Genomic DNA, 22319 nt, shown 5'->3' with positions numbered 1-22319 from the left:
TAAACGCAATCTTGGGTTAAATTATGCATGAGAGAGCTCCACCAATCAGTGCTGAGTACTCCTCTGAAACCACGCCCCTTTCTCCCCTTACTCTGACACATCCCGGTGTTTTGGACGGAACTGGCTCTTCCCTGGCTGACACGCCGACGGCTTTTCACCAAACTCTCATACCTGTCAACTGGTACGTTCTCGCCGTAATTGGTACAACTGAAAGCCCATTTTTATATTGGTACGCTGTACACATGAAAATGGTACGCTAAACGGTGATTTTGAGAAAAAAAAATAAATTAAGGCACTTTCTAGCCATTTTTCACCATCCGCCATTGTTTCTTCCCGGAAACGCATGTCTGCCAAGTGATATATGTACCGGCGCCTCTGATTGGCTAAAAAAAAAAGATCATGATAAACATTTCGTTTTGTAACACTTTCACCATGTGATTTCCGTTTCCTGTTCCCTTGTTTATGTTTACTTTCATTTGATCAGCTGTTTCTGGTCTGTTTACAAGTCAAGTTCGTGATTTTTTACAAAAAAGTAAAGTGGTAAGATTTTCCATGTATTTATACATATATGTAAGGGCGAAAACAAAATTTGGTAAGATCACAAATGGTTCGAGGTTGACAGGTATGAACTCTTTATTATTTGGAATCTATTTTTATTTTCTTTTGACTGCGTGAAAATTATTCCGCCATCTGGGATCTTCGTATGCGCTATGACTTCAACCCACCGGCGCCCCCTTGTCGACTTTCAATCGTGGCACGGGGAGTAGCTGTTGTTGTACACCCCCCATTCCCAACCCTTTTCCCCCTCACAAAAAAGCCAAATTTGCGGAGCTAGGACGTTTTTTGGGCCTCTGTTTCTCTCATTTCTAATCGCGTAAATTCATGTTTTGATTTGAAGACGTGACCGGAAGCAGAAAGGACCACCACATACCTCCACGAGTGGCTTGGGTGAGTAAACTTGCTCGTGTTCGAATCTGCTCACTTCACTACAGCTCATCACTGCGTCAAAAAATAGACACAAATCTCTGCATTATAATTCAAATTTACTGTAACGTGATGCGTTGCCATATGCGACCCCGCAGGGGGTCCTCCGTTTACCTACATACGACGTTTGGGCGTTACGTAACATTTACGTCAACAGATGGGACGATAAATTACTGCCAGATTTGTATTTTTCCCCTGTCAATGTTTTTTTTGTTGCCCTAATCTATGGCATGGAAACGAGTATAATTGAGATATCACGATAATTATGACTTTAGGATAGCATCGTGCTTTAGTGACACACGAGGCAAATATCTTCCCGACTTCTTAAATTACGGGTTATGGTCTGTCACTGGAAGGGAACTTCAAATTAAAACCCAAGACCACCTGTATTTATGGTATCTGAGGGGGGTTTGATTTTGACCCCAAGTAGACTTTTGAGCAAATGGTTGATAAGAAATCCAGCATATCTTGGTTCCAGAACCAGACCAATACCAAACACCAAATAAAACTTGATGGATTTATTTGTGTGTTGGTATTGGCCTTAGTACCAAAACCAGTATATACTAACACTGTGCCCTAAAGAAAAAACTGCTTATACATAATTAATCGATTTATCATTGGGCTAAAAATCAAGCTCAATGAATCTGCTGTCATTTTATATTGTTTTGTTATATTGTGCAAATCTCAGCAAGAGAACAAAATAAACGTTGCATACCTTTGCCTGTTTTGTAATTTAGTTTTTAAAAATGATTAGAAAAGGAGTATAAGCTTTCACAAGAATATTCACTTTGAAGCGAGAGAAAAATAACAATATTCTTGTGCTATTTTGTGAAATAAACACATTAAAGCAGCATTTTCACCCTATTAAATGACATGTTTTCCTGAAAGGGGAAAATTCCACAATCCAAACAATTTTAAGGTTAACTGGTTTTCTGGGCGGGTCAAAAAATAATAATTGTTCAACCTGAAAAGTTTCAGCATAGTAAACTACTTTTAGAAGTATCAAATAAGAGCCTTTAAGAATGTCTGCAAACTCCTCAGCTATCAGTTGGGGACAACATTCTTGATATTGGCGAGAAGGACAAATTCTCTAAATTCACGTTTTTGGGAACAGTTTAAGGGAAGGCCTTCTTTTGTTCCCAGTTGACAAAACAAGGTTGACAAAAGCTTTTCTAAAGTTAGATGTGGAGAAACAAACCTATTCAACAAATTTTCTCCCTTCAGAATGAACACTGACTTGTGACATTTCATTTAGAAAAGAAAAAAAATCCCACAGCCACACTCAAGCATATTTTCCGATTGAAACTAAACTCTTTAGCGGAGCAACTTAGTTTTCTCTTCTGACAGATTCATGCCTATAAATTTGGGTGAGGCTGCCTTAAATCATCTGTTGTCATGCAGCCAAGGATTAGTCCCTCTTCCATAGAGCGTGACTCCAAGGACAAAGTGTTGCCTTTAATGTGGCGCTAATGGAAACAACGAGGTTCGCCCAGACGTCGGCGTACGTAAATCGCAAACCCTGTAATTTGAGGAAGGACGGCCGCGTCCGCAACAAACCGACCTGGTTTTGCGACTTGGGAACGCCACATGCTTTAGAAGCTTTCTGAAGTTGACCCGCCCTAAAACTCTGGCATGTTTTCCTCCCGGTAATCCTCTTGGAATATGAAAAGTATTTTCTTTTTGCTTCTTTTTCTCAGTGACACATATCAGAGGAGAGTCAATACATTTTCAATCAACATAGCTCATGCTCCCATCCGCTTTTCAGTAGCGCATTAGTCTAATCCTCCTCAGATTATCATAGTAGTTATTTTTGTATTTTCTGATAGAATTACAGCATTTTGACAGCAGGCAAACACAGCCTCAAATGTTGGATTGAGCGTTCCTCAGTTGCAAGACGCTTGATCGCATGCATATTTTGGCTTTTCCTAATGCGTCTTGGAATCCAATGAATGCCATTCAGTGAAAAGCCTCAAATGGAGATTGGTGGGAAGGCGTTCTGGGGGCTAAAATTCCTGCTAATTGGCAGTATGGCTTTGGACTGGAGGCTTTTGTTCTTCCGTATAGTGGTTCGGTCTGCCTGTCAGGCTGATACACTGGGCCTGGCTGGCATCAATGTGCTGCTTGTTTCCACGGCCATCCGGACCCTGCGGCTTCAGGACGAGTCACTTCCACTTTTAAAATTGCTTTTGTGCACCGACTCGGGGATGTGAAAGCAGAATTATTTAGAAGCAGTCCTGCCAGAGACTTGTACTCATGTTGTGGCATGTCGTATCACACAACATTCTCGACTGTTTTCACATAACAAAACGAGCGCCCACACTTGAATTCTCTCGAGGGAGCTTCTGTGACGCTCATTTGGTTACAGCAACAAGAGTTATGGAAAAAATGAGCTCCGCAATTGACACACAATACTATATGAGGGAGGATCTTACTGTAAGTTTGTCAAGCTCCTGGAAATTAGCTTGCCTTGTTGGAAGAATAACAGAAAATGGTTTCTAACATGGGGTGGCCCGGCGGCTCAAGTGGTTGGCAAATTGGACTCTTGGCTCAACGGGCCTGGCTTCAAATTTGGGGCGATCCAGCTGTTTGGAGTTCTCATGTTGTACCGGCCTACGTGGGTTTTTTCCCGGGAACTCCGGTTTCCTACCACATTCCAAAAACATGTATGCTAGGCTGATTGGAGCTGATTGGACACTCTAAATTGCCCCTAGGTATGGGTGTGAGTGTGAATGGTTGTCCATCTACAATACAGGGTGTCCCCCGCCTCTGGCCCGAAGTCAGCTGGGATATGCTCCAGCACCCCCAGTGACCCTAGTAAGGATAAAGAGGTTCAGAAAATGAATGAATGAATTTCTAACATGTAAACCGAAAAATCCATCCGAGCACAGTTTATGGTAATGTTTTTACATGACTATGTGCAAAAAATATATGGTTTTAAGTGTGGTGTCATGATTCATCTATTCAAATTGATGCATTGATTGTGCAACAATCAAATAAAGTAATTGGAAATGCAAAACATTGATCCTCATCATTGCATTAAAAACACAACAACAACAAAAACAATAGTTTTTATCCAAATGGCCTGAATGTTTTAGCAACAAAATAGCTAAAAAAAATTAAAATGGCATTGTTTTTATCCTGCTGTTGTCCCAAATTTCGGACAAATTAAATTGAGTAATTGGTACCACCTGGAAGGATGTACATTGCAATTATTTCAGATTTTATATACATTAGGAAGTTTCTTGGACAGAGGAAAGGACTAAGCCCACTGTTAACTACTACTATATTCATTTTTGTGTTTTTCTTATTAGAAACATAATGAAAATGCTCTCTGTCTTCATGTGGCTGTATTTAATCCGGACCTTTTAGGTTTGGCAAAAAGATGTGCGATATAATCCTTGGGGATGACTTGTTAATTTTTTATGAGACTCATATGAAACAAATGACAGTCTGGCCCAGTTTTGTGCTAATTAGTGGCCAGTCGTGAGAACGAAAGCACCACCTGTTCAGAGAACTTCCATCCGTTCAACTTATTTCCGTCATTTTGTCAGCGGCCTACTTTTGCCGTAGTTTATATGCCGAACTCTTCATCTCTATCATGATAAGTTGATGTATCCATTATTAATGATGAGGAATATTTTCCGCAACCTTGGGTTTTTATTTTGCCAGTCTCCTCTTCTGTTCTATAGTTATTGTAATTTTTTTACCATATTTTCTCACCATATTTGTTGCTCAAAAAATGACAATGAAAATTATTAATCAGGGAGTCTCTTATGCAAAGGAAATTGTAAAACTCAAAGCTTTTAAGGGTACATTTTATACGCGGAGGCGGCTTATATGCGAGAAAATATGGTAACTTGCCACTTCAGACTCCTTTGACTTTCTGTCTTTTGCAATTAGCGTGTCGTTTCTCAGACAATCTTTATCCATCTGTTTGCTTAAGTTGGAATTTGATTTGAAACTAGCCTTTTATGTTTATCATGGTTCACCAAGTTCAGATTCTGTTCATGTTTTGGCCCGATGATAACCTAGCTAGCATGAAATATGACAGGAAAAAGAATGTAAACACTTGAACCAAGTTCTCTAACTTTAGTAGTCATTAACTTAACTTAACTAGGGTTTGTGTGTCCATTATTGCAAAGATTGTGTCTAATAACTGAGTACCTGAAGGAAACAGGATCTCTAACAGCAGTCAATTGAGTCGCTCTGGCGTGGATTTGAATGCTCTATCTGATAGATGATTGATGCAGACAAACAGTGGAGGACTTGTGTCCATCCCAGCGTCCCTGGCCACTTCCTTTCCCGCAGTGTTGGAAATAGTCCAGTGTGACAGAGGCCACTCATCTCGACTCAATCCACTCTCTGTAGCAAAGCTATCACCTTGGTTCCCATCATTCTGTGTGGCTTTGGTGACCGGAAAAGGCGTGTTTAGCACAAAGAAAGATGCCTCTGTGTTGCTTTGCTCCAGCGCAGCTGGACCAGCTTGGTCGGGACGATGACATGTTTCGCATTAGGTTGTGCATCCTCTCACACTATGCTTCTATTATCTTTCCTCACGAATAGTAGCAATCAAACATGCCCCCCCAAAAAAATCTAAATCCATCTTTCCATGTCATCATCAGGTCAGGAGTTTAGTTGTGGATTAACCACCCACCTATGAACACTCTGACCACTTATGTGGTCTAAACACATACTTACCACCCATCTGTCCATTCTCTGTAGTACAATTTATCCTCTTCATTGTCACGGGGCGCTGGAGTCTATTCCAGAGGAAAGTCGCACGACAGCCAAGACTAGCTGTCAGTAAATTGTGGTGCATGAATATTGACTAGGACAATTAAAGAGATCTTCTGAATGTCATCAAATGTGTTTTCCCCAAATCCCTAAATCTTTCTTTTTACATTAGTTCAGAGTTTTTGCCCTTAAAACTCTCGGCACTTTCTTCCAAATGCTGTGTTTTGCATTGTGATATCACCATACAATGGTTCGGCTTGTCATTCTGTCTGGTTTGCTGGTTTGAATATTGAAATGGAGACTTACTAAAACAAAGGGACACATTAAAAAAGATAAGATAAAATCCCTTATGGAAATGAATAAGCACTTCATGTCCTGCTACAAAGTGCAAATTTGACTATGGTTTCTTGGTGTTCTCTCTCCCAGAGAACAAAGGGTCCTACCTAAAATGTACGTCTTTAGAATAGCTATTTCACTTTTCTTTTACGAATATATGGACTGAATTTTTACAATATCACCTGCATTATCAACGTAAAACAACAGGTACCACTTGCCGGTTTGATTCATATCTTCTACAACTCAAAAGCTGAACCCAAAGGTCCACCAATTCAAATCTCTGAGAATACGTTACGTTATAACAAATCTGGTGGAGATCTTAAATATTTTTTGTCCTTCTTTTTGGCATTGCTTCGGAGGTGGCTAACCAGAGAATCTCACCCACTGTTGGCCGACAGACTCCATACCTGCTCACTGTGCATTCCTACCTTGGGATGTGCGAGCAGGCGTTGAGTTTAAACTCGCCTCGGCATTCCTGACTGATGACTACGCTTTGTGTCACTGCTGCACCGTTCTGGGGAATGTCACATGCACACCTGGATCACATATCTGAACATGTCTGCTATTTTGGTTGACTGATGCTATATGCCTTGATCCAGCATGTTTGGAACCCCTTCTGTTGCCCGTACAGTACATGGCGCACATACCTGAGCTCAAGGAATGAATGCTGAAAATATTTTTTTAATGTACTCAAAATGAAATAATGCATAAAATGACTGGCTACATTCATTTACTGTAATGTGTGTATATGAATCTCTCGATTATCGCGGTTAATGTAGACCAGACATGGACGCGATAAACGAAAAACTGCTATTTTTTTTTACTTCAGTGCTGAGTCCTAGTAGCAAGCGGACGACAGGGGAGTGGCTTCCGCTTGTGAGTCTCAGCGTGGATTTTCACATTTTTATGAACTTACAAAAAAAATTCATTAAAAAAATTCCTCCAGAACAAAATCCACAATGTGGTGAGATAGTTGAAGCCGCAGTATTTGAGGGATTACTATACATTACTTCTACAAAAGCAGTATAACACAACAATTGATCAATTGATCAATGACTAGATCATAGCTAGAAAATTGCTCAGTACAGAAGTAAAAGAATATTGTAAAATTATTTTATGCATTGTTTAATTGAGGATATATTTTTTTCCAAACAAACATTGTAACATAGTTCAGATTCGTTAATTTTGTTTTCTGTAGTCCATCTGAGGAGCAGACTAGCTTTTTAAAAAAAATCTAAATAATACATTTGCCCACCCCATTTAATTTGTGGAAATGAATAATCAACATTTTCCGTATGGTCAACATGTTTGCGACTAAACAAGTTTCTGCATTTTCTCCGCTAATACTTCTCTTTGCAAAATCAGCAAAGTACACATTTTAAAAATAGCCTGTATATGTTCTGAGCCTCTAACTCAAAAATATTTTGCGTGTGCCATCCTCGGATTAAAAAGGTTGGGTGTGGGCCGCGATCAAATAAATCCATGAATTTGCAGTTGGTGCCAGCAGTGTTTGTTGTTTGCAAGTAGGCAGAAAATTCTTCAGTAAGCTTTAAGACAGCTGCTGCTTGACAAGCTTTGGGATGTCATATGATTTAAAGGTCAGTTTAGAGATGACAAGCACAAAGGTGGTTTGAACATAGGTCTATCCAAAAAGAAAAAAAAAATCCACCCGAATAACTATGATCCGATGTTGCAGCCTCAAACATTGCTGGCTCCTGAGAGGCTGGAATGTGGCACAGGAATGTTTGTCTTCTGGGTATTGACAGAAGCATCACAGTAAATGTTATCTTTGAAAGTTATCTCTCCTTCTTTCACTTTCCAAAATCGTAATTCCTAATTACGTGTGCCACCATCATTCATCGATGCAGTGTAGCCATGTGTTGAATGCTCGGAATGGCCTCCATGGCAACCATAAGGGTATTTGTGTGTCCCCGGGGCTGTAAATATTGACTCCTCCCCATCCCATTGTCACTCCATGACGATGGAGTGGCAGTGTCCGGCTTGTGATTGGGTCTCGTTATCCTTTTTCCACTCAGTCAATGGAGTTTCAATTCCTGGTAGTAATAGATACAGGAGTTACATGCAATGTGGTCCCTCTGGTTGTTCTGTGTCCACCTTGTTGCTCTACTGATCCTTGCTGGATCTCGAAAAAAGGGATAAGAAATCTTGACTGGGTTGGCAGTTTAGTATAGAATACAAAACAATTATGGCTAGAAGGTGTGGAATTTCCTTGTTCTGCAGAATGGGCAACTTGATATATATTTTTTTCAAAACCTGGTTGAGCTTCTGCCTAAAGCGTGTCATTTGCTGTTTTTTAAATCATATCTTCCTATTTAAATTTTTATGACTCTCCAAGGTTCTACATCAGTGAGAGAATAAAGAATTTTTCAAAATTATTATGGACAATGGAGACAGAAGGATTATTCAACTTTTGGTGCCCAGAACTCCTTACAATGGAGACTTTTTTTACACAGTCCTCCTTATATCTGAGATTGCTTTTGAAGGAAAAGAAGAACTGACCCAGTAAAATTCCAATTGAAGTGAATGTTTGCTCTTGAAGGAAAGGAAGAACTCACCCAGTACAATTCCATCTCAACTAATTTAAACAAGAATAGGTCCCTGCTTTTGATTTATTTCGAAGAAATACAATTACATTTATTGACATTTATTTCTATTACAAATCAAATTTTAGTAATACTAAGCCAATAATTTGATTTTCGTAAGGAAATTATTTAATCATACTGAAAAACAATATTCAACAATAATCTGTACCTCGGAAATACATTGAAATACAATTACAATTGATACAATTGCCACAAAATCCAAATGGCACGGATACTGTTACAATGGTGAAGGCAACAGGCAAAAAAAAGTTAATTTATCTGACGGGAGAGATGAATAAGTGAAGATTCCAAAAATACAAGTGAACTGCTTGTAGTTTGCATTCTTTTTTCTTTGTTGAGACTTGATCAAGAGAATTTCTCACAGCTGACAGACTGGTCTATCCAGTCTTGTCATTGCAAGGCAGTGTTTATTTGCAGGCCGCGATGGAATATCATTGCAGGGTTTGGCTAATATGTTTAGAAAAACGGTGGCAATAATAAGGACGCGAACATAAGCGTTTGGATCATGTGGCAATCGCTGGTGGTGCCCAGGAAGCCCCCCTTAGTAGTGTTGTAATTATACGCAGGGTATTAAGATGAAGGAATGCATGCAGCGGGCTAACATGAGGATCACATGCACAGACTTCTCAATCTGTGAACCCCATGACTTGGCCAGCCCCCTGCAGACCACTTCACAGATAAGTAGAAAACAAAAAGGGCCAGATGTGTTTCCCCTTCATGCAGTCATCCAAAAGCAAATTGGATACCAGTTTGCGTTTTGACCCTAAGAACAAAATGATCTGCTGCTTCTACTTAACTTACTCTGCTTATTATGTGCCTTCGTGTAAATAAATGCAATGAGACCAGACCGTTATCTTCACTTCAACTGCCTTTTCTCTCATTACAGGAAGCTCATTTGTTTGGAAGACTAGCTAAAATGATACTTTCATAATGTATCATCTATCTCTGAACATCCATTTTGGGGGGACATGACAGGTGCACAAACTTGCACCTAATGTCTTTAGAATTCCTTCATTCATCTTCGCTTATCCTCACGTGGGTCACGGGCTGTGGGAGTCTATCCCATCTAGCTACAGGTAATAGGCAGGATACACCCTGAAAAAGTCGCCATGCAATCGCAAGGCACAGGGAAACAATCCAAGCATACATTCGGATCCAGGGACAATTTGGATTGTTCAGTGTGCCTACCATTCAGGTTTTGGGGAGGTGGAAGGAAACCACAGAACTCCGGAGAATACCAACGCAGGCAAGGGCAGAATATATAAACTTTACACATGCCGGGATCGGAATTAAAACGCTGAGGCTGTAGCCAACGTTTTGGCATCGCCAAAAGCGCACCAGTAAAAAAAATCCCGGTTTGAATCCTTTAAGATGCTAAATCCTTAATCTCAATCGCTATGATTTCTTGTTTCGTTGAAGGTCGTGAAGGTAAGATATTTATCATTTGAGTAGGCACCTAAAAGCTAATGTTATCGGAGCCCAAGATGCTTCGATGTCGGTCTCTACTTTGTCTCTTTTCTCTCACATGCGCCTTGTTATGGTAATTCTGCCTCCAGTTTGAACTTGCGTATATAAAATCTCCCCAGAATCATGTTTTCGAGACTTATTTCCTCCTCTGACCCACTTTCGCTTTTGGATTCTAACTCCTCACGTGATAAAGATAACAAATCTGCTTGTCCACCTACCCATTGATTGAGTCATACGGCCTTTCCTTCCCTTAGCACAATGTTCATCTCATCTCATCTTCTGAACCGGTTTATCCACACTAGAGTCGTGTCGGGTGCTGAAGCCTATCCCAGCTGACTTCAGGCCAGAGGGTGTGGGACACCCCAAAATGGTGGCAAGCCAATCGCAGGGCACAAGTAGACAAACAACCATTCACGCTCAAATTCATACCTAGAGGCAATTTAGAGTGCCCAATCGGCCTACCATCCATGTCTTTGGAATGTGGGAGGAAACCAGAGTACCCGCAGAAACCCCACGCAGGCCCGGGTAGAACATACAAACTCCACACAGGTGGACCAACCTGGGCCACTACCACAATGCTGCATTATTTTTTTTATTTTTTAATACAATTTCAATAGTTATTCAACATCTTTTTTATTTCCTGTGACCAGATTCTATCATTTAACACAGTGTAAAGAAATTTTGATAGTGGAAAAATACAAGGAATGACTCAAACATGACCAAAAGAATAACCAAAACTTGCTAATGAATAACCTATATACACTGAACTCCCTATTTGATTTTCCTATCCTGGTTGCCGCTCGATTTTAGAGGTTTAAGTGTCTCAATCTATGTTGAGGGTACAGTGGATCAGTGGATTTTGAAGGAAGGAAGACGATTGTGGTTTTTCTTTCAAGATTCTTGCCCTTTATCCGTTTCTCCATCTGTCAGTCTGTGTTGAAGTTGTTTCATCCTCACAGCAGGGAATGTCTTTTCATCAAGTCTCCATGCCTTAAAAAAACATCTGAAACAAATTTGACTAATTTTGATGCCCCAATAGATAAAAAGACTTGAAAAAGGACCCTGTGAAATTTAAAGCTCAGATCAAACAAATATGAACTGGCGATAATGGCTGAATTTTGATCGTATCTGGATCATAATAAACATATTCATTGTATGATAACATTTTTAGGTTCATTTTGATTATGCTCTATTGGAAAGATAATTGTTTGTATTCAACTAAAGCCTTGAAGACCCCAATGATTTGAAGTTATTTCCCCAATATTATGCATTATTAAGCAAACCCTTTCTCAAGCAAGCGGGCACACACTCGATAGGATTTTCATGCAACTCAGCCTCTATCCATTTTGGGCAATATTGTTTTTTGGTTTGTTTGTTTGTTTGTGTGTGTGTGTGTTTTGTTTTGGGTTATTATCCTCGATAGTCATGCAATTCCATGTATTATGCCATATTAAAAAGTATGCACCTTTAGACTACTTAAAATCTAGTATGAGCTATTTTTGAGTGAAGTAGACGTCCAGACGAAATAAGAGCAATGCATGGCGTATTTAGCGAGCTGAGCATTTTGGCGCTTCCCTTTAGACTCGCTGACCCTTTCCCAGTTGTCACAAAAGCTCCCAAATCAGCCTCCTCTGAAAATTAGCCTTTCATAGAAGACCCCCTGTGGCTATATCTGTCCACCATAGCACCGATTTGGCTTAGTGTAATCATATTTCCACACTAAGCTGTGATTACAGCTCATTCATGGATGTTATATAAAGCAAAGTGGGAAAAGATACAGTGATCCAAAATAGACCATTGATCTTTATTATCACTAAATTAACCATTTAATGAATCTGATTTGTTGTTCGCCAGCGATATCTGTCAACCTTGATGATAAAAAATGTGAAACCACACCAAATTGATATTTCCACAAAATTAAAATTGAAAAGCGTAAGCTTGTATTTGAATGTGTCTAGTTACCAACCTTCCTTGGGTTTATCACTCCTTTCTCTCCAATGGAATAAACAATCCAAATCATTATTTGAATTTGAGTAACTGGCTGTGCGTACATGCAACAATCTTAAGGTTAACACCAATATTATTTTACGGATTTTGAATAAACCATTTAATTGCTCGAGAGTACAATTGTTGTAAACAAGTTGGGGTTCTCTTGTCCAAACTCCAATGCATGGAAACATTATTAGACAGAGAGAACATCTTAATGCCAATCACGTTGTTTTTCCATTCTACCAAGTCGCACTTTTTGTGACTTTTCACTGACCTGGTTGTGTGGAATTTCTCTCCCCAATAAAAGACATCATCTTCAGATCTTTTACCACACTAAGGATGTCATTGAGTCCCTACTCACTTTTCTTATGCTTTTATTAAGACGTTGTGCATCAAAATTAGCTACTTTCTAGAGTAAATAGACCAAAATACATTCCAATGGAGCATACAAAGAGCATGAATCAATGCTAGTTTCAAATGATGTATCTTGGTGGTAATTAGATTTTTCAAAAGTAGAATATGCTCATATATTTGAATTTTTGAAAGTATGAGATGACCAACAAAAACAGGTTATTGGTCAGAATCCAATTATTAGGGTTATTATGCTACATGGGAATGTGGCGACTAATGGCTACCGTGCCAAAAGCAGGATAACATGGATTTGCTGAATATGTGTGTCAAGACATTTAGTGCCAGTGCATCTGAGTGTATGCGCACAACACACACATTTAATGAGTGAGGAGAAGCAGCTGCTATTTGGTATGCAGCCAATGTCCAATGCGCTCTGTGCCTCTTGGGAATTTTTCCATGGGTTTTTGAAAATGAGTAGCATTTCAAAAGACATACCATGTTTGTAAATTGCAGATATCTGGACAGGGGTGATCTGCAATTGTTTCTTAACTGAAGGTCGCAATCCAAAATTCTTTGAATTTATACGGTTGTGAATTTTCAAGGCAAGATGGCAACTCTTGAGTGTAATCCAATGCACTTACTATTTAGTAATGTGATATGAACTGTTTGGTGTTTTTACATTCAATCTTGATAGGTTATCTTTTGCAGCTGTTAATTTTTTTAAATTCGTTTTCAGACTTAAAGTAGACTTGTTTCTCCTCACTTAAATAATAATATATATGCTAAATCGTCATCTATATTTTTGTGTCTGACAATGTGGATCTGTACATAAGAACACCATGTTTTCTTGCATGTATGCTGGATTTGTCACAAAAAAATGATGACTGAAAATTGTGAACGTGAGGGCGTCTTATACGAGAGAAATTGTCAAATTCAACAATATTAAGGCAATTTCAAGGGTGTGGCTTATACACAGAGGAGGCTAATATGCAAGAAATTACAGCAATTGAAAATGTGGACCCCTGGATTGGACCAAATAAGACAACTTGATGTCGATAATATTTTGATTAATCTTCTCTAACCAGCTGCCCTGTACTTCTGTTCCTACCAGGCCTCATAATGGGGGTGTCCAAAAGTAAGCCTAAGGAGGCGGGTCTACGTACCGTCAGCCTCGATGCCAACCTCAGCTCTGGGGGTTCCAGTGGCTTACACCATAACGCTGCCCTCCAGTCTTTAACTCCAAGTCGTAGCGCCACTGTGGAGGGAGGCCTCGGCGGCAATCACCTCGTGGGTAATAAGGCCGAACTAACCCTGTTTGGCGGTGTGGACAGTGGTAGCCTCAACTCCTCTTCAAGTAGAATCACACTAGCAGGTGAGATATTTTTGCTGAAAGCATCGGTCTTATCATTTGAGGTGTTTATTGTGTGTACCATAATCCTTTCTGTTTTCAATTGTCAAGCTTGGAAATGGATAATAGTAAATGAATTATGGAAAAGATACATCAACATTCCTCACTTTTGTTTGAATCACACTCATAAAGGTTTCCTCTCCAAACAGGGGGTGTGACGACCTTTGTGGCTTTATATGACTACGAGTCTCGAACAGCTTCTGATCTGTCATTCAGAAAAGGAGAACGCCTGCAGATAGTCAACAACACGTAAGAAATATTCAAATAAAACATACAATGCTTCTATGGTTAACATCTAAAAAATTGTATGGTATCGGGTTACATTCACGCAGTTTTCATGATCCACCAATTGAGTAAGAGTCAAGCTCCTAATTCTCCTCCCCAGATTGTTGCTCTGCTTAATGACCTACAGGTTGTCAGATTGATATTGTTTGCCCCCCGAGTCATGACGAAAGAATCCAATATCCGATTGATCCGCCTTGCTACTCTACCACTGCTTATAACTATTGCTTTTCCTCCCTACTCTCAAACCCCCTACTTTTTCTTTTCTTCGTCCATCACGTTTTTCTAGGAGAAAGGTGAACTGCAGGTTTGTGAAACTGCGATGAAATTGCATTCAAGGGTGCTTTCACACAAGTGCCATTTTATCTCTTTTAATCAATCTCTTCATGTCCTCCTTGATGTGAAGTTTAAACGCAGTTCTCCAACTCGAGAGCAGAGTGCAGCTGAAACCAACTGAAATATACACTGTGATGATTATTCAATGACACAGATGTATGCTAGCATTGTAGCATGTCCCCATTTACCATGTGAAGTCTAATAATTGGACTGTTGACTTTATTATTTGCTGAAAGATTACTCATAATTTGATGTTATCACAATGTTACAAAGTGATGTGTAAATTGGCAATCTTTTATTCGGTGTTTCCAAAAACATACATTTTTCTACTTATATATTTCATGACTGCATATTCTGGTTCACTTGGCATACTCAACCAAGTTAGGAACCCAATTGACAAATCTTGGTGTGAAAGCATCCTAAATGTGCTGCCCTACAAAAGGCGTTTGCTTGCGTTACCCGATGTTTGCAGTAAATCCAAACAGAACCGGCCTTGACCCTCTTTAGTCTAGTCACATCTGTCTGAGGTTTTTCAGCGTTTTAGATGGTTGTTACAATGTTGCAAAACTTCAGCAGATATTCCCTATTATTACTAAGCATACAAACAAAATCACACCCCATTGTCATACCCATATTTGCATGTTATCTTAATTGTGAATAAATTAGGGATGGGCATTAAAATAAATGTTGACCCATATTTAGAATAACTGTATTTACCCGCATATAAGCCACTTTTGTCGGAACAAAAAAATGATGACTGAATCGAGGATACGGCTTATATGTGCATAAAAACGCAACATGCAGGAAAATGCAAGTTGAAGACGAGATAAAATGCTAAGCGAAATGTATTTTTCACATCTATGAATGTAATTAAAAAATCTCTTGCATAAAACGTGAAAAAACTCACCTTCCCATCACTGCTCCCTCGGGGCACGGCCATCTTACCTAGATCAGGGCGCGGCCATCTTACCTAGGGCGCTGCTGTCTAAACTTAGTTAAACGTGCTCTAACTGGCCAAACGTGAGTAGCCTTAATTCAGAAATAAAACAAAATTCAACTTTGTTTTTTTTTTTAAATTGTATTTCTTGTTCAAAAGTGATAACATATGTGAGTAAATATGGTAGTTGTTTTTATGATACCAACAAGGATGAGGACCATCATGCAACATAGTGGATTAAGTACTCTATATATTAGCATAAAAATATGTGGAGACAATTATCAGAATTATTTTGGTAGCCGCAATATCTGTTCATTTTCCGAAAAACGGTTGATCATGCCCATCCCTGGCAGTTCACAATAATCCTAATTTTGCTGCCCCAAACAATTCCCCAAACATTCAAAGTGCCCATATTGTGTTTCTGTACCTCATTCTACATGTGTTTTCGTTGCAGAGAGGGTGATTGGTGGCTAGCACGATCCCTGACCACCGGTGAGAATGGATATATTCCCAGCAATTACGTGGCCCCATCGGACTCTATCCAAGCAGAAGAGTACAGTATTTTCCCTTAATTTCTATCATCACTTTAATCATTCATGCTTGCCATACTCAGTTGGCACTAAGGATGGGTCTTTCACATTTGAACTGGTCAGTACTGGTGCTCAATGGTAGTCTTAAATGTAAATTTACTTGGTAATAATATCCAAACCTTTGTACTTTTCTTTTGACCGCTTTGGGAAAGGCACTTTTCTGAGGAAGAACACAACCATCAAAGACCTTTGGATTACAAAGATTGAAGTAGTTCCAGCAGAACTTCTGTTAGGTCCATTATCGGTTGCTTCTTAGCTCACAATGGACCAAAATTCCCATTTTAGTACTCCATCTTGAAAAATAATTCCTAGATCATTGGAAGCTGTTTTGCGTGTAAAAGGGAAATAACTCCACATCCCGCCACTTTTTGCTTTTTGTAGCTTCATCATGTCCTAGTAAATTTATGCATGGAGTATGTTTCCTTCCTCCTTTCACAGAATGCTCAAATCAGTCTTGATATGCTTTACTAACCTTCTTTAACATCTCTTTGTCTCACCTTTTGCCTTCCTTCTTCTGCAGTCATCTCAGACTGACTGCAGAGTCCAGGTAAGAAGCTGTTTTCATAGAGATTAGTGCCTTTACATGTTTGCTTCTTCTTTTCTTTAACAAACATTGGCTAGGCCTTCACCAACCTGTTCCTTCCTTTGCCCACCCCCACCCTCTTCGACTTAATCAGGTGGTACTTTGGCAAGATTACTCGCCGCGACTCAGAGAGGCTCCTGCTCAGTTTGGAGAACAGAAGAGGAACATTCCTGGTGAGAGAAAGCGAGACCACCAAAGGTGAGTTTAACGTCCCCTACTATGGAAAGGAAGGAACTGCAGAATAACTCACAATACCAACTTTTCATTCATACATTTTCCGTACTGCTTATCCACAAGGGCCGCCGGGGGTGCTGGAGCTTATCCCAGCTACGTAACTAAATGAAACGTAAACAATTTATTCAACTGTTCCACCTATCTTAATTTCTCTCTATTTCTAGAAAGGTCATATTTGCTTACAAATGAAAGTTATAATTTGCCACTAGTCGCCATGTTAATGCCCCCTTATTAAGAGACGTATTTGGAAGGAAAAATGCTAGCAAAAAAAAATCTTAAATACTAAGAATTGAATTGTTGGAGCTGTTGATATCTACGCTCTTTTTTGTTACTGCTGAAATGCTCGAATTCCGTAACACATTTCTCCGAATGTGTTGCTCTAAGAAGAAGGGTGAAACTTAATGCTTTTTTTGTCAGCTGTCCCGGGCTAACTTAAGCAGATGGGAAAATGTCCGACGAGATGCCTCTCGGATATGTTTGAAGATGCTTCCGATAGGCTGCGTTCTTCCTTTGGGTTTCAGCTGCTTGTGGATATGTGTCCTATTTCTGGTTATTAGGCTGAGTTTAAAATGAAAAACAGAACAGGGACAGTTTATGGACATCAGGGGGGACAGTGACTATGTGAGAAGGAGCCATGTGGAGGTCCTGGCTGGCTGGCTGGCTGGCTTATCTAGACGGAATTAGGTCAGTGTGGAGATGAGGTCTATACAACCACCGACCAATCTTGCCCACATTTATACATGCCAGGGGCAGTGCCCAGAGCCAGTGGAGTGCTGTTATTCAAACATTTGACTTAATGAGGATCGCCCTCTGGTGGCATTAAGACTTCATTGCCTGTAGGATTTATAGTAGCATAGTGGACGTTAAATGCAAGCTATTCTAAAATGGCAACTTCTGATGAGTTCTAATTGCTTTCATTTTCCATGCGGTCATCCAACAACTCATTTTTTTCTGTCTAGTTCTATCCTGCAACATGTTGTTGCTTCATGGAGTTGCACATCTGATTTGCAATCATGCTCAACAATGTTAGTACGAAAAAAAGTCTGAACTTTTTCTGAAAATACCAAATGGGGCTCTTTGAGTCTAAATTTTCAAAAGATGCGAATGTGAGTTTGAATGTTTGTTCATTTGCAGGACTCAGTAATTGACTGGAAAATGTACTCCCATTCGGTTGCTTAATTAGAAGAGCAAATGGAGGGTCTGTATCAAACCTGTCAACTTAAATGTTTTTCTCGTATTTTAAGTTTTTGATCATTTCAAATTGTGTACAACTTTTATAAACGATTTTTTTAAGTACGTTTTTTTGTAAAACCGATCTCGTTTGAGCCATTTCGGCTCTAATCCGGATCGTCGTCCGATGTTTCATTTAACTTGGCACAGCAGTATTACATGAATTTGTGTTTTTCATTCAACAACGGTGATGGAGAAAGTATTTGTCTTATTCTTATTAGTTATTTCTGTCTGCAGGTGCTTATTGTTTGTCTGTGCTCGACTACGACAACACCAAGGGACTGAATGTAAAACACTACAAGATCAGGAAGTTGGACAGTGGTGGCTTTTACATTACTTCCCGCACACAGTTTAGCACTCTGCAGCAGCTTGTTAATCACTATCGCAGTGAGTCACTTGGCATCATTAAATCTTCTTTATTGTACTCTTGTCAGTGACTGAAACACTGTCTTTTGCCTTGCGTCTCTAGAACATGCGGATGGGCTTTGCCACAGTCTGAGCGACATCTGTCCAGTGCTGAAACCTCAGACTCAGGGTTTAGCTAAGGATGCGTGGGAAATTCCTAGAGAGTCTCTTCATCTAGACCTCAAGCTCGGACAGGGGTGCTTTGGAGAAGTTTGGATGGGTAAGAATGACTGCCAGCCTGATATTGCCATAGTAATAAATATGAGCAATTTTGGGTCTGTACAAGAAGTTCACGGTCGAAGAATAATAGCATTTAAATGGTTAGATTGATTGATTGTAATTCATGACATGGGTGTATCTTTTATCAGGAACATGGAATGGTACAACCCGTGTGGCAATCAAGACGCTAAAACCTGGCACCATGTCTCCTGAGGCATTCCTCCAGGAGGCTCAGGTCATGAAGAAGCTAAGGCATGAGAAGCTGGTTCAGCTTTACGCCGTGGTATCAGAGGAGCCCATCTACATCGTCACTGAGTACATGGGAAAAGGTCAGACTAAGACTGCTTGGTTTTGTTTTCTGCAATGCATTTCTGAGATCTTCTGACACTTAGTCACAAACACCCAAATTATTTTCTGCTGACTAGGAGATTCATTCTTTCTCGAAAGTCGTGACATTTTACAATTGTAGCTGGATAAAATGCTAACATGTTCATAGATGTTTTGCTAACATGTACATAGAAATTGTAGTAGTCGTAGTAGGATAACATGCAGGGGTCACAACACCCAAAGTAGATCAATTAGGAATTAGTAAATTCACATTTCATGGCCAATGTACACAAGTTCCTTATGGGATGAGGACGCTGTTAGGCACCGCTAACCTCTGCCTGCAACAAAATACAATGATGGGTTGTTTTACTTTTTGTAAAGTCTGGATAATATATTTTTCTACATATTGTGTTGATTACCACTATATCATTTTGAGACTTCAGACTAATGTATGAATAGCACCCATTGCAGGGATTAACCGAACAAATCTAGCGAAAAGATGAATAAAACATGTCCACATTAAACAGCATAAAAAATTGAACCAGTGTTTTGAAGATATCCCACTTTCTGTGACCTTGACAACAGGTAGCTTACTGGATTTCCTAAAAGGTGAAATGGGCAAGATGCTCCGCCTCCCTCAGCTGGTGGACATGGCATCACAGGTCAGAACATATGCTGTCATTTAGTAATATAATTTTCCAATATGGTACCTGAGCCACAATCTCTTATCCCTTGCATTTTAAATATCCTCTTTTTCATCATCATTCCGTTCCTTTGGTTGTATATTTCAATATACAAACATTCCTCTTTGTCAGATTGCTTCAGGGATGGCATATGTGGAAAGGATGAACTATGTGCACAGAGATCTGAGAGCCGCCAACATCCTGGTGGGAGATAACCTGGTTTGTAAAGTGGCAGATTTTGGCTTGGCTCGCCTCATCGAGGATAATGAATACACGGCGAGACAAGGTGAGCAAGGAGGCCTCTTCTAGCATCAAATTTTACTTTCCAAATAGGGAATGTCGGCATTCACATGAAGTGCTGAGTGTGTGCTAACTTGTTTTGCAGGAGCCAAATTTCCCATCAAATGGACGGCTCCAGAAGCAGCTCACTATGGCCGTTTCACCATTAAATCTGACGTCTGGTCATTCGGGATCCTGCTTACTGAACTGGCTACCAAAGGAAGAGTGCCATATCCAGGCAAGCCATATTTATTCAAATGTTGTTATTAGTGGCTTCCTTTGTGAGTTTCAGTGTGGATTTTCACATTTTATGAACTTAATTTTTAAAATAATTTAATGCAGAAAACAAATCGCAAAGTGAATTTGTGATAAGTGAAGTCGTGATAATCGAGGGAAAACTACTATAAAAGAACTGAAGAAATGAAAATAAATCTTTTTTTCCCTTCAGTGCTGAGTCCTAGTAGCAAGAGGGGCTTCCGCTTATGAGTTTCAGTAATCATTATCACATTTTTATGAACTTTAAAAAAAATAATAATAATTAATAGCAGGAAAAAATATCACAAAGAAGTGAATTCGCGATAAATGAAGTCATGATAATCGAGGGAAGAACAGCATTTATTCATATGGACATATAAAATAAGTTCCAGCATTGTCCAAAAAAAAGCTACAAAAAAAGTGATGAAAATATAAGACGTGTACTCACTCTGGTGACATTCTGCTTTCAGTGGAATAGGTCTTTATATCCATGTGTGTGTTATGCTTGTTTACATGCTCTCTCTACTACGTAGGTATGGTAAACCGTGAAGTTCTGGACCAGGTTGAGCGCGGTTACAGGATGCCGTGCCCGACAGAGTGCCCAGAATCTCTGCACGACTTGATGCTGACGTGCTGGAAAAAAGATCCAGAGGAAAGGCCCACCTTTGAGTACCTCCAGAGCTTCCTGGAGGATTACTTTACTTCCACTGAGCCTCAGTATCAGCCTGGCGAGAACTTGTGAAGCAACGGGCTCCCAAAAAACGAATGGATCAAATTGGGATCAAAGGCAGCAACTTCCAGTCTTGTCCAACGTGGCGGCCACAAAGAAAGACCACAGTGTTCCAAAGGAGGGCTTCCCTTATGCTGTTGAATTTTTGTCATCACGAAAAGTCTGGTCTCTTTTATATTGGTGGTGATGTCCATCCAAAATAAAGCTTGTCGAAAAGTGGGACTACGAATTTGAAACTCCATATTTTGATGAACACTGACTTGTTGTCTTCCTTTTTTTTATTATGCTCGACAAACTGCAATGAGCTGGAATGAATTCAGCTACAAACCTTTTGCTTTCTTGTACAATTTCTTTTCGGGTGGCACTGACACCCCGCAAATGGAGGCAAGTGTTTCTCTCAAATCAAGCGTGGCAAAATGGCTACTGAAAAATAACGTTCAGCTCAGGATAGAGAAGACGAGGCAAAAAAAAATGTGTGCCAATGATGTTTTTATGGGCCCATCCACTGTGCAAAAGATACTTCAGTGGCTTTTTTTGGTCATTTTTTGTCAAACTTATTTCACTGCTATTGACGAGAACAGACGTCTGATCCAAACATGATATTTCAATAACAAATGGAATAGTCATCTATTGCCATCAGTGACTGGTCATGAGTTGGTGAATCCTAAATGTTTCCCTGATTATTATTTTTTTTGTGCAATGCTAGCAAAATCATACACTGGAATTAATGAGCTTCTTGCTAGCTTCTCAAACTCAATATTGATATGTTTGTCTTTAAGGGGCCTAAGAAGAAGCCCTCCCAAATACATAAGCATGACAAATTAGTTGGAATCTTTAAATAAATGCAACTGTATATATACTGAATGTTTATAATTTGTATAATTACATGTGTAATTTTTTATAATTTATTTCTTTTTTTAAATAACGCTTTTTGCATTTAGCATCTCATAATCGCGGTGTATCAAGGCCACGTGGAAAAGAAAAATGATATGGAAGAAGTCTTAATGTGAAAAGAATAGATGAATAAAGAATATTTTCTACAATATAGTACAAACAAAATGTGAGAATATAAATCATAATGCAAGGAATATAGTCATTTGTATAAGATTTTAAATGGGTTTAATATAAAACAGCAATGAAAACCTCGATTTTCTCATTGCAATTTCTTTGCTTATTATATGCCAATTGTACTCTTATATTATTATTCCTTGTATTTTTCTTTTCACTGTGGCCACCCAATTCTCCATACATAATCAACTTTAATCTTTGCAGTACTTTTCTGAATTATATTGCTTTTAATGATGTGCTTACAAAGAAAACACATTTGTGTTGCAGT

At 39.4% G+C, this 22319-nt stretch overlaps 1 protein-coding gene across 4 annotated transcripts; it reads left to right on the top strand.

The window, feature by feature from the left end:
• Positions 1–633: 633 nt before the first annotated feature.
• src (v-src avian sarcoma (Schmidt-Ruppin A-2) viral oncogene homolog) lies at positions 634–21202 on the top strand. 4 transcript variants are annotated; one of them, XM_077713586.1, is made up of 14 exons: positions 634–948; positions 13597–13857; positions 14043–14142; positions 14465–14482; positions 15903–16001; positions 16559–16585; positions 16716–16819; positions 18323–18472; positions 18555–18710; positions 18859–19038; positions 19622–19698; positions 19852–20005; positions 20105–20236; positions 20787–21202. In XM_077713586.1, exons 2-14 carry the CDS (start codon positions 13605–13607, stop codon positions 20993–20995), a joined length of 1659 nt encoding a protein of 552 aa, XP_077569712.1. In that variant the 5' UTR covers positions 634–948; positions 13597–13604; the 3' UTR covers positions 20996–21202. The 4 variants fall into 4 exon arrangements, with proteins under 4 accessions (XP_077569712.1, XP_077569720.1, XP_077569729.1 ...); XM_077713594.1 differs by lacking the exon at positions 14465–14482; XM_077713603.1 differs by lacking the exon at positions 16559–16585.
• Positions 21203–22319: the final 1117 nt, after the last annotated feature.

The sequence above is a fragment of the Stigmatopora nigra genome, chromosome 1 (assembly GCF_051989575.1).
Source record: "Stigmatopora nigra isolate UIUO_SnigA chromosome 1, RoL_Snig_1.1, whole genome shotgun sequence".
In the NCBI taxonomy this organism is placed as follows: domain Eukaryota; kingdom Metazoa; phylum Chordata; class Actinopteri; order Syngnathiformes; family Syngnathidae; genus Stigmatopora; species Stigmatopora nigra.
Note: the sequence above shows the minus strand (reverse complement) of the source record. Positions and strands in the feature narration are given on the sequence as shown.

Bases quoted from the DNA above. Each gene is read 5' to 3' on its own strand.
- src (XM_077713586.1), top strand. From the start codon at position 13,605: ATGGGGGTGTCCAAAAGTAAGCCTAAGGAGGCGGGTCTACGTACCGTC. The intron at 18,711-18,858 runs GTAAGAATGACT...ATCTTTTATCAG, and splicing joins CTTTGGAGAAGTTTGGATGG to GAACATGGAATGGTACAACC. The intron at 20,237-20,786 runs GCAAGCCATATT...TCTACTACGTAG, and splicing joins AGGAAGAGTGCCATATCCAG to GTATGGTAAACCGTGAAGTT.